The 13,669-nt window shown below is 42.0% G+C and overlaps 1 protein-coding gene across 6 annotated transcripts in view; it reads left to right on the top strand.

Moving 5' to 3' along the window:
* The window catches only part of LOC124146358 (aquaporin-8-like), a 36,407-nt gene extending 25,866 nt beyond the window's left edge, over window positions 1-10,541 (top strand). For 2 of the 6 annotated variants that reach the window (XM_048392199.1, XM_048392204.1), the window contains exons 2-6: window positions 276-402; window positions 1,099-1,313; window positions 4,630-4,779; window positions 6,788-8,116; window positions 8,210-10,541. In XM_048392199.1, coding sequence (XP_048248156.1) covers window positions 276-402; window positions 1,099-1,313; window positions 4,630-4,779; window positions 6,788-6,833 — 538 coding nt within the window. In that variant the 3' untranslated portion in view covers window positions 6,834-8,116; window positions 8,210-10,541. Of the gene's footprint in view, window positions 1-275; window positions 403-1,098; window positions 1,314-4,629; window positions 4,780-6,787; window positions 8,170-8,209 lie in introns of all 6 variants that reach the window. The other 4 variants (XM_048392203.1, XM_048392202.1, XM_048392201.1 and 1 more) reach the window with 4 other exon arrangements.
* The last annotated feature ends 3,128 nt before the right edge of the window (window positions 10,542-13,669 follow it).

Here is a 13,669-nt window from a genome sequence, read left to right as displayed (position 1 = left end):
TTGGAGCCTGGACCAGACAATCCAGTGATCCCACACAATTGGGATCCATGACATGCATCAACCAAGTCAGCGAGACTGACCACCCGATCCCGTTAGTCGCATTTTACGACAAGCATAGTCGCCTTTTACGGCAAGCATGGGTTGCTGGAGACCTATTCTAACCCGGATCTTCACGGCAAGAACGTTGATCATACTAACCATCCCGCTGTCATTCTGCGTGTCATAAAACTCATTCACTCACTGACCCACTTCATCATGATGACTGTACCTTGCAGTGGTGCCCACCTCAACCCGGCAGTGACACTGGGCATCCTCCTGAGCGGCGCCATCACACCAGTCATGGCTGCTGCATATGTCATTGCTCAGCTGACCGGCGCCATGGTGGGAGCAGGATTTGTCAGGGTGAGTGGAGATTTAGTATTTAAAGTGGTATTGACCCAGTGCGAAATGCACGCACTGCTAGATGTAACCACTCAGTCACCTGATTGTTACCACGTGATCAAAACTCAGTGATGCTGTTTATCACAAGTAAAATGGATATTTCTTGAAAAGGGCACTTTTTGTCAGTACTGAAAGTAATAGTCCTTACTAATTCCATATACCGTATTCGACGTAATTAGCGCCCCGCTCTAAAAAGCGCCCGAGGCGATATTTGCTAATATATTGGCTAGTGAACAATACCAATTTACACCCCTTCCGATTGATCAATGTACACAAGACTTATTTATTCGTGAATGATACGCACTTGTGTGTTATATGCACCCTTAATTATGGACAATTAAATTCTGGAAAAATATATGTCATGTATAATACACACAGACTTTTCTTTTGTATCATTTCAAGCTGTCAGCATAAACCACAAAATTTACGATCTTTCAACTGTTTTTTTTTCACCAAAATTTTAGTCTTATTAGAGCCCCCTACTTTTAATTTTGAGAGCGCCCTGGGCGCTTATTACGTCGAATATGCTACTAAATTATCCAAAGTATGGAATATTAAGAGGATAATATAGACAAACCATAGACATGGACTCTTTCAGCACTGGGTGTGTTTATGCTGTTGTTTGCCATTTTTTTAAACTTCCATCTTGTTTTCAAGGCTGTGCTGCCACTTGAAGAGTTCATGGCAATCAATGGTGGGGCACACATTCTGAACGCACCAGTCATTGGCCCGGGGCCGGGCATCCTGTGTGAGATCCTGCTGACGACGGTGCTGGTGCTCACGGTGTTGCTGTCTGCCGTCGATGACCACAACAAGTCCAGCCTCGCCCCACTGGCAATCGGCTTTGCTGTGACTGTGTGCATCCTAGCTGGGTGAGTTGGCCATTCCCATGCTTGTAGGATTCACCAAGTCCTACATAGGCTTTATACCCGCAATAAAGACCCGTGAAGATCCGGGGTAGAATAGGTCTTCATCAACCCATGCTTGCCGTAAAAGATGACTTTGCTTGTCATAAGAGGCGACTAATGGAATCACAGTCTGATTCACTGATTTGGTTGATGGATGTCGTCGTATCCCAATTGCCCGGATCAATGCTCATGATGTCAATCACTAGATTGACATGTAGCTGGAATTTTGCTGAGTGCGGCGTTAAACAAACTCCCACAATGAGATGATGCGAACAACCTCACTCCGTTGTGTTAATTGTCAGAAAGTAATTTATGCAAGCATTGGCGTATGTGCTCAGATATAAGTTTATTTGCCTTTTTTGATGTGAAAAACATGAAAAATGCTTCCATTGTCACAATTTGGATGGGGACCTCCCACCACCTTTTGTTGCTGTTCTAGATCCACATCTGTATCATGTGAGTAATGGGAGTATTGAACACACTGTGACTTACTGAAACACATTGTAACTAATGAAACATACCATAGCTTACTGAAACATACCGTAACTTCTAGAAACATGCTGTAACTTTGTGAAGCATACTGTAACTTTCTGAAACATACCATAACCTACTGAAACATACTGTAACTTACTGAAACATACTATAACTTTGTGAAACATACCATAAGTTACTGAAACATACTATAACCTACTGAAACATACTGTAACTCTCTCATACCATAACCTACTGAAATATGCTGTAACTTTCTAAAACATACTGTAACAAACTGTAACCAACTGAAACATACTGTAACTTTGTGAAGCATACTGTAACTTTCTGAAACATACCACAACCTACTGAAATATACTGTAACTCTCTAAAACATACTGTAACTTCCTTAAACATACCATAACTTACTGAAACATACTGGGGCGGTCGGGTAGCCAAGTGGTTAAAGCGTTCTCTTGTCACGCCGAAGACCCGGGTTCAATTCCCGACATGGGTACAATGTGTGAAGCCCATTTCTGGTGTCCCCCGCCGTAATATTGCTGGAATATTGCTAAAAGCGGCGTAAAACCATACTCACTCACTCACTCACTGAAACATACTGTAACTTTGTAAAGCATACTGTAATTTTCTGAAACATACCCCAACCTACTGAAATATACTGTAACTTTCTAAAACATATTGTATTGTAACAAACTGTAACTTACTGAAACATACTGTAACTTTCTGAAACATACCACAACCTACTGAAATATACTGCAACTTTCTAAAACATACTGTAACTTACTGAAACATACTGTAACTTACTGAAACATACTGTAACATGCTATACTTACTGAAGTATCTAATCTGATCAATATGTTTATGTATTCTGCAAGTTTCATCACAATTATACCTGGCTAAACATGATCAATATCTGTCCCGGCTGTTGTGACACGATGTGAAATGTTATCTGTGACATGTGTTGTATCTGCACTGCCATCTGTGTGTGAAACTGAAGAATATTTCCCATTTCGATTATGATGAATGTAATTTATCGTTTGTGGTGGTCTTTGTATGTATGTTTCTCAGGAAGCAGAGACTCTATGCCCCACGTAACACAAATTTCCTTCAGGATGATAAAGTGTTATCTTATCTTTTGTACATGTATAAGGTAGTAAGGTTACATTTGTTAGGCAATGATTTGTATTTATGAGGTATTCCTATTTCATACCAACTCCTATCTTATTACTAATGATATGGATGGTATGTAAGGATGATCAACCTCTTTTTTACAATTGTAGCACTGGTTTGGTGTAGATTCTAACATCATTTTCAAGCACATTTACTAGGGCTGGGAGGAGTCCAAATTTACCACCCGGGTACCCACCCCCCTATTACCAGACCCTGCCCGGGTACCCGGTGTAGGTCTCAGGAGATAGGTACAAAATGTCTGATTCCCTGTGAAAATGTGTTTACCCTTCACCACCTTATTCAACCTTCATGCCACATTATTCACCCCCAACACCACATTATTCAACTCCTACACCACCTCATTCAACCCCCACACTACTTTATACAACCCCAACACCACCTTATTCAACCCACACACTACATTATAAAACCCCCACACCACATTATTCACCCCAAAAACCACATCATTCAACCCCTACACCATCTCATTCAACTCCAACACCACATCATTCAACCCCTACACCACATTATTCAACCCCCACACATTATTAGACCCCCACACCACCTAATTCCACCCCCACACATTATTCAACCCCTACACCACATCATTCAAACCCCACACTACCTTATTCAACACCCACACTACATTATTCAACACCCACACCACACTATTTAACACCCACACCACCTCATTCAACCCCCACACTACCTAATTCAACACCCACACTACATTATTCAACACAAACACCACATTATTCACCCCCAATACTACATTATTCAACACCCAACACCATATTATTCAACCCCCACACTGCATTATTAAACCCCCACACCACATTATTCAACCCCCATGCTACCTAATTCAACACCCACACTACATTATTCAACACCCACACCACATTATTCAACCCCTACGCCTCATTATTCAACCCCTACACCACCTCATTCAACCCCCACACATTATTCACCCCCAACACTACATTATTAAACCCCCACCCCATATTATTCAACACCCACACCTCCTCATTCAACCCCCACACTACCTAATTCAACACCCTCACTACATTATTCAACACCAACACCACATTATTCACCCCCAATACTACATTATTCAACACCCACACCACATTATTCAAACACAACACCACCTTATTCACCCCCCCACACACACACACACTGCATTATTAAACCCCCACACCACATTATTCAACCCCCATGCTACCTAATTCAACACCCACACTACATTATTCAACACCCACACTACATTATTCAACACCCACACCACATTATTCAACCCCTACACCTCATTATTCAACCCCTACACCACCTCATTCAACCCCCACACATGATTCAACCCCACACCACATTATCTAACACACCACATCACATTATTCACCCCAACACTACATTATTAAACCCCCACACCACATTATTCAACCCCCATGCCACCTAATTCAACACCGACACTACATTATTCAACACCCACACCTCATTATTCAACACCAACACCACATTATTCAACCCCTTCACCACATTATTCGACCCCAACAATTACACCCCACATTATTCCCCATTAAAGCTGAGATGATACCACCAGTAATGTTAGTGTCCTGTCTTTCAGTATCAACACTACCGGGGCCTCCATGAATCCAGCTCGCAGTTTTGGCCCTGCCGTAGCTCTCAGTGTGTACATGCCCAGTGTGTGGACCTACCACTATGTGTACTGGGTCGGTCCCCTCCTTGGAGCTGTGATAGCCGCCATCTTCTACAGGTAGGTACAGTCTTGTACCACTATGTGAACTGGGTCAGTCCCCTCCTTGGAGCTGTGATAGCCGCCATCTTCTACAGGTAGGTACAGTCTTGTACCACTTTGTGTACTGGGTCAGTCCCCCTCCTTGGAGCTGTGATAGCCGCCATCTTCTACAGGTAGGTACAGTCTTGTACCACTTTGTGTACTGGGTCGGCCCCCTCCTTGGAGCTGTGATAGCCGTCATCTTCTACAGGTAGGTACAGTCTTGTACCACTTTGTGTACTGGGTCGGTTCCCTCCTTGGAGCTGTGATAGCCGCCATCTTCTACAGGTAGGTACAGTCTTGTACCACTATCTTCTACAGGTAGGTACAGTCTTGTACCACTATGTGTACTGGGTCGGTCCCCTCCTTGGAGCTGTGATAGCTGCCATCTTCTACAGGTAGGTACAGTCTTGTACCACTATCTTCTACAGGTAGGTACAGTCTTGTACCACTATGTGTACTGGGTCGGCCCCCTCCTTGGAGCTGTGATAGCCGCCATCTTCTACAGGTAGGTACAGTCTTGTACCACTTTGTGTACTGGGTCGGCCCCCTCCTTGGAGCTGTGATAGCCGTCATCTTCTACAGGTAGGTACAGTCTTGTACCACTTTGTGTACTGGGTCGGTTCCCTCCTTGGAGCTGTGATAGCCGCCATCTTCTACAGGTAGGTACAGTCTTGTACCACTATCTTCTACAGGTAGGTACAGTCTTGTACCACTATGTGTACTGGGTCGGTCCCCTCCTTGGAGCTGTGATAGCTGCCATCTTCTACAGGTAGGTACAGTCTTGTACCACTATCTTCTACAGGTAGGTACAGTCTTGTACCACTATGTGTACTGGGTCGGCCCCCTCCTTGGAGCTGTGATAGCCGCCATCTTCTACAGGTAGGTACAGTCTTGTACCACTATGTGTACTGGGTCAGTCCCCTCCTTGGAGCTGTGATAGCTGCCATCTTCTACAGGTAGGTACAGTCTTGTACCACTTTGTGTACTGGGTCGGCCCCCTCCTTGGAGCTGTGATAGCCGCCATCTTCTACAGGTAGGTACAGTCTTGTACCACTTTGTGTACTGGGTCGGCCCCCTCCTTGGAGCTGTGATAGCCGTCATCTTCTACAGGTAGGTACAGTCTTGTACCACTATGTGTACTGGGTCAGTCCCCTCCTTGGAGCTGTAATAGCCGCCATCTTCTACAGGTAGGTACAGTCTTGTACCACTTTGTGTACTGGGTCGGTCCCCTACTTGGAGCTGTGATAGCCGCCATCTTCTACAGGTAGGTACAGTCTTGTACCACTATGTGTACTGGGTCGGTTCCCTCCTTGGAGCTGTGATAGCTGCCATCTTCTACAGGTAGGTACAGTCTTGTACCACTATGTGTACTGGGTCGGTTCCCTCCCTGAGCTCTGATAGCCGCCATCTTCTACAGGTAGGTACAGTCTTGTACCACTATCTTCTACAGGTAGGTACAGTCTTGTACCACTATGTGTACTGGGTCGGCCCCCTCCTTGGAGCTGTGATAGCCGCCATCTTCTGCAGGTAATTTCCTCCAAAAAGACCTACATGGACCCCCTTTATAAGCATAAGCTCTGCCAATGCTGTATTTTCATTTCAGCCTTTGAAATTGAAAGATGGGACAAAAGTGCAAATAAACCTTATTTTCATGCCACTTTCAATGTTTTGAATACAATATCCATCATATTTTCATTAACGATGTTACGTCCATCCAAATCTGCAAAGTTGTATATGCCCATGAGACTTGCCCTTTAAATCACAATCTTATGAATTTACAGTAATTGTAGTGATAAGACCATTTTGTACCAGTGGGCCTAGGAAGACCACGTCAATTCTTTCAACTTGAATTGGGATTCCCCATCATTCCATTGGGGTGATTTAATAATGTGAAATGAATGGAAAAGAACTACAATGAACACACAAATATTTATTATATGGTTATGTACATTATTTTGATATTGCTGATCCATTTCATCGACAGAATCATCTTTGCATGCCCAGAGAAGAGGTTCTTCTGCAAGGATTAGCTGGGCTGAAACTAAGGGGAGACAACTCTAGCACTATGGAACTAAGGGGAGATAACTCTACCACTATTTATTTGCGTAGTGAGGGCAACCACACAAAGCTGTTTCCTGCTCTACTATATATAGAAGAAGATCAGACCAGCTCACCTACTGGGCAGCCAATACCATACTTCTCGATCATCTGACCTCGGCTTATCTTGTGTGTTCCACAATATTCTTTATACCCCGAGAAATCCAGCATGTCCTTACAAGCCAGATTAGAAGAAGTTTGTGTCTGTTTCCACAGAGTCACCTGTTTGCTACAGTCTGCTTCAACTATACCACTCAAAATAAGTTAAGGACCATCCTATACATTTCTATTATTATAGTTAATCCATCATGCCATGACAGATTAGGTATAGTAATATGAAAGAATCGAGTGGTCCTTAAATCTTTTTTGAGTAGTATATGTTTTTAACCAATAAAGCTCAAGTGTTAAGAAAGTTGTATTGTTTTATAATCTGCTTTGAATCAGCATCTTGGTATTGAGTTTCTTGTGTAACTTTAAGGCCCACGACACTTGCGGTTCTGCATCTATTTGTGTCCCTATGATTCATTCCAAAACACAGGTCTTAGCACTGCGGTTATGATGACGACCATACTTTACTAAGACTTATAGTGCTAAGATCAGGGTCCAAAGCACTGCAGCACTGCAGCAGGGACAGGAAAGAAAAAAGTAAGTCTTGTGACGCCTGATTGTCGTTGTCACTTTCCTTGTATCGTCTTCCAGTGAATGTTGCATGTCTGTGACCTCATCCTGTCTTGCATATCTCTGATTCTCTCACAGAACTGTCAGAGTTCTATGCCAGTGTTGGAGCACAGCCAAATACTCCAGTAACACAAGTAGACCAGTACAAAGTGTACAAACAGTTTGTGCTAACCTCATGTTTTAATGTCCACTCAAGGCCCAAAAATGCACAGACCAGCAATCTTAGCACAAAGGTGATCGTCACTCCCACACTTTAACATAGGCTTACGATAGTTCTAGTGCCAAGGTGATCGTCACTCCCACACTTTAACATAGGCTTACAATAGTTCTAGTGCTAAGGTGATCGTCACTCCCACACTTTAACATAGGCTTACAATAGTTCTAGTGCTAAGGTGATTGTAACTTCCATACTACGATAGTTCTAGTGCTAAGGTGAACGTCACTCCCACACTTTAACATAGGCTTACGATAGTTCTAGTGCTAAGGTGATCGTCACTCCCACACTTTAACATAGGCTTACGATAGTTCTAGTGCTAAGGTGATCGTCACTCCCACACTTTAACATAGGCTTACGATAGTTCTAGTGCTAAGGTGATTGTAACTTCCATACTACGATAGTTCTAGTGCTAAGGTGAACGTCACTCCCACACTTTAACATAGGCTTACAATAGTTCTAGTGCTAAGGTGAACGTCACTCCCACACTTTAACATGGGCTTACAATAGTTCTAGTGCTAAGGTGATCCTAACTCCCACACTTTAACACAGGCTTACAATAGTTCTAGTGCTAAGGTGGATGTCACTCCCACACTTTAACATAGGCTTACAATAGTTCTAGTGCTAAGGTGATCATAACTCCCACACTTTTAACATAGGCTTACGATAGCTCTTGTGCTAAGGTGATCGTAATTCCGGACCAGAAAAAAGGTTCTATAAAATGGGTTTTGCTTATGTACGGGATACACTTTAATGAAAGTATTTTTCAGATCATGATCCGTCAGAAACGTCACCAGAAGGACAGACCGGGACTGGTAGATTACAACTTCCTGAAAGTTTGGACGTTGCTACAACTTCAGGCATTATTGTAACATGTATAAATGATCAATAATACTATTATTATTTGCCAATGTTGTATAAGGTACTAAGGCGCCGCGATTCGCTGTGCAGAGTTGCGTCCCTTGGGCACGCCAGAAACCTATGATTGTGGGTTCGAATCCCGGTTCGCCCCAATTATGTTTCTAGGTTTGTCAGCACCATACCCGTGCTCGTGGGTTTCACCGAAGTGGTAAACGTCTGAGACCTGCATCACTTGGGGCTTTCCTCCCACATTAAGCTGACACGCCGCGATATAACTGTAATACTGTTAAAAGCGGCGTTAAACCCAACTCACTCACTCACTCACTCTGATACTCAAACCAGAACTCTACCGTAAATCCTTGAATTTGTGCCAGTCGTTTGTAATGTATTTGGGAAGTTCCTCAGACTCAATGTCAATTGAAGTCAAGAATTTATTCAAAGCATTTTTTGTTTTGCACGTTGACCAGGCACATATCCATGTATATTTCTTCATTATTAAGGCATTAATTCAAAGCCGGCATTCACTCAAGGATTTATGGTACTTGTCAAATATGGTTGATATTTTATAGTCTGTTACTTCATGGTTTTGTAAAATGATTGTTAGATCATATGCAAGTTTTATTTTCATATGTTACTTATGAATGATATGAAACAATTCATTTTTGCATAAAAACAACAAATTGGGTCCTGTTAGTAACAGAAAAGCTTTTTCTAACATTTGTATAATCATGATGCAGCCTGCTTGACATGCTTATCGACATGCTTATTGACATGCTTGATGAGATTGTTATAATATGCAAGGTCATAACTGTAGGTCAAGGTCAAGCAAGCTGATATGTTTACAAATTCACATCATGACTGTTGACCTGTGACTCAACAATTTCAAATGTCTCGCACATCATAGTTGCTAGTCTGATTTTGTTTAAATATTTTTAATTTAGGCCGTTCCAAAGGGTTGCTTCCCCCCCACACACACACACCTTAATTTATTTTCCGATACCTAACTGTGTTAGTCCCTTTGTGGTGTGTTTTGTTCACTTCATGACTTGGGTGATATATATCTTCTGTGTTCAACATCTAGAATCCTGCCAACCTCCTCTCCAGGCATCCAGCATACCACATAATTTGTCTCCCTCTTGAAGAAAAATGTGTACAATTAGGCTTAAAAAAATAAAAGAATTGGTTCTCAGGCAATGTTTTTTGAAAATATTGTGCAGGCTGGCGGGTGGATGTTTTTGTTGTTGCTTTTTTGTTGTTGTTGTTGTTCATGCTAGTGTGTAACCAAATAAACAATATGTACAATCAACCTTGGAAAGGGCCTCCCTACATAAATGTATTCATTGATGAGTAAAATACTGGAATACATTATTTGACTACCGGTACTGTTTGACTTAAAATATTAAAGGATTTTTGGGCTTGTTGTTTTTTCAAAATGGAAATAAAAACAAAACGTGTGGTGAACTTTATGATGATGCGAGCAGTGCCTGAGAACCAAGGCTATTATTTTTTTTAGCCTTACATGAGAACTAGGTGATACTGTGATATTCTATTAGATCGTCCTCAGGTTGAATGCAGTATTCCACCAAGTTTTAGTAAAATGTCAGATAGTAAGTGATCCCATTGCAAGTATGGAATTTATGCCGTACACAGGAAGTGCTGCATATTGTGTTAAGAAATCAAGTTGCGCTTGTGTCGTTTCCCCACAAACACTTTATTTGCACCAGGTCCTGACTTCACATATTGCCAACACTTGAATGTAGAATATTGTCAGTGGTTGTGTTTTTATTGATGAGTATGTGACCAGTTCTGTCTTCATGAAATGACTATTCATATTCATCTGGTGCAGAGTAAATACTTCGTTATCTGGCTATTAAACTGTATATTTGTTGGTGCTGGTGTTGTTTTCATTCTCGGTGTTCTTTCACTCAGCTAGGTGACAGCAGCCTGTTAATGAATGGACCCGTGAAGATCCGGGGTAGAATAGGTCACCAGCAACCCATGCTTGCCGTAAAATGCAACTTTGCTTGTCGTAAGATGCGACTGATGGGATCAGGTGGTCAGGCTCGCTGACTTGGTTCATTTATGTCATCGTCTCCCAATTGCGTAGATCGATGCTCATGATGGCAATCACTGGATTGTCTGTTCCAGACTCGATTATTTACAGACTGCTGTTACATAGCTGGAATAGTGCGTGGCGGTAAACAACAAACAATGGTGACATCCACAAAACTACCCGGACCCATGGTTAGTCATGCCATATGATGTTTAATGAAAATTACAATAAAACACCATGGTTACACAATAAGTCGCTTATGGTGGCAATTTTTTTTATGACATTGAACGCATTCTCTCCCGACTTTTGTATGTTAGAGTAAAGATAAAGCTTCAGTCATCTTAAGTGTGTGCATGATCATATTGTTTTATACATGTAGGTAATTAGTTTTTGCCAGAACTCTGGTAAAACAATTCACAATCGGACAATTTGTACCAAGCTCTTGATACCTACAGTGGGTACCCGAGTGAGGTTGGGTACCTTGGGAGTAACTTTGGACTTTCCCTTGTCCCTTCCCTGAGCAACTTCTCACATTGTCAGGGCATGCTGACATGCAATCGAACAAGTCACACCACTTGTCTGACCACCCGATCCATTTAGTTGTCTCTTACACATAAACTGAGCACAGGGTCCTGGGGGCCTATTGTAACCTGAAATCCAGTGGTGATTCTCTGTGAACACAAATTTCTGTGCATTCTGTAACTGTTCATGGGATGTGGGGATGCCCTTGATCCCCCAGAAGATGTTGACCGGAGCAAGTGTTGGTCATGACGAGTAACTCTATTACCTGGTCAGACAGACTAGTGAGTACATATTGTTATACACCACAGCCAGCAAAGTTGCAGCCATATTTGATGACCTGTAAATAATCAAAACCAGTGGTTGATATCATGAGCATCCCCAATCAAGGTATAATGGCACACGCATGATCGCACACACCACAGTGAGATAACCCATGAGGTACCAAGGTATTCAGCTCTGGAACCCCCTCACAAGGTACTGGCTCACTTTCTGCTCTGGAATTCCGTGGATTAATGACAGCCACAAGCCTAGCTTGTACAGATGTGACAGCTGCAGTGAATTCATCCGAGTTTGTAGAAACAGTGATTTTATGACTGCTTATGTTTCATGATAGTTGGAAAGTGAGCAAGTTGGCATTTCAGCAGTGTTGGAGCACTTTCACACCTTAGGACACAAAGGATATGCTTAGTAAATTGTACCTCATTCAGTTAGGGTACCTTTATCTAAAATCATTAACACTGCAAGCAAAATATCAGGAGTCCTAGAGAAAGTCTTCCTCTTGTAGGTCAGCTGATGTATTAACTGGAAAACTTTACCTACAATCTCAACTTTGGACTGCCCAGAGATTATGTTTTCCAGTTACAAATGTTCAAGATATTGTGTACACAAGCTGTTTTGGACATCCACAAAAACACCAAATGACCTTGACATTCAACATCCATTAATCACAAATGAGATGTTACAAATGTGAGTTGGGTTTTACGCTTTGAACAGTATTCCAGTTACATCACAGCTGTCAGCTCAATCTGACATACTTCAGTGACACCCACGAACACGGATTGGTGCTGAGAAACCTAGAAACATAAAACAAACTGGGAATGGAACCCTTGACCATGGGTTTCTGGCATTCTCAAGGGACGTAACTCTGCACAGAGAATTGCAGCACCTTTGACGACTAGGCCATCCCCCGATTCAAAGAATATATTGAAGTCTTTATATCATACCAACAAGAGTACCTAAATGAGCTATTTAAATGTCATTTGCTGTATGAATGACCTTAAAAGTGACCTTGACACATTCATGACCTATGATAGGTGTTGAGTTCGTGAACTGGACTCCAAAGGTTAGATGATTTTCAATGAAATAATCCAAGTTTCAGAAATTAAAACCATGTTTCATAATTTAACCTTCAGGGACCATGACCTTATATGGTGGTAATCCAAAAGTTATGTGGTTGAGACCTTGCTTTAGATGTCATGTATTCATACCAAGTTTCATCAACTTCCATTCACAATACTCACGTTATCTTGTACACAAGCTTGTTTGACCCATAACTCAAACTGAGTGACCTTTACCTTCAATGTGATCCAATCGTCTGTCACAAGCACGTGGTTGAGAAAATTGCTGCGGAGCTCCTATTTGAGCAAATGCAGGGGACTGCAAAGTTCCTAAGAGCAGACATATTATTGCTTTTAAACATCCATTTTATTTTTGATTCAACAAATTCCTTCACATACACATATTTTACCAAATATTTGTGAATAGAAAATGTGGCACTGATGCAAAATAAATTGATTCTATCCTGTAAAGTTTGAGTATTACCACATCTTGTATCTTCTGAAAGTTCATATCAATCTTACCTCTTTCAGATATTATTTGAGTAAGGTTTAGCCTACTTTGTAATCGGTTCTTACAAGCAAGGGGAGCACTGGCATGTCGCACATGCACTGAAAGGCAAGAGAAGGTCGCCATTTCAAATACTGGGCTTTAACTTGAGGATAAGGTCATCCACCCATGAAGATCCGGGGTAGAATAGGTCTTCAGCAACCCGTTCTTGTCGTAAGAGGTGACTCACAGGATCGGGTGGTCAGGCTCGCTGACTTGATTGATGTGTATATTGACATGGGGACGTTGTTTTCTTGCAGCAGATCCGCTCAACTGTAGACGAGAAGGAGCAGCGTCAACTCCTCATGGACCTGGATGTGGTCATGAGGGCCAACGACTTTAAATTCATCGTTCAATTTTATGGTGCTTTGTTCAAAGAGGTGGGTTGTCATGTTGACAGGTCTCTGCTTTTGAGGTTCGTTTGAGTCGGATGTTTTATATTTGAGACTGCTTATGAAGTACTGTTAAACCAGTTCAAACGTTTAATGTAGGATTAAAAACTCAATTCTTTAAGTTTTGAAACAACCCACCCCCATTCCAAAATCTCTACCTCGTTG

The sequence above is a fragment of the Haliotis rufescens genome, unplaced genomic scaffold (assembly GCF_023055435.1).
Source record: "Haliotis rufescens isolate VD_foot unplaced genomic scaffold, xgHalRufe1.0.p SCAF_11, whole genome shotgun sequence".
NCBI lineage: Eukaryota > Metazoa > Mollusca > Gastropoda > Lepetellida > Haliotidae > Haliotis > Haliotis rufescens.
This window is presented reverse-complemented; position numbering and strand designations above follow the sequence as displayed.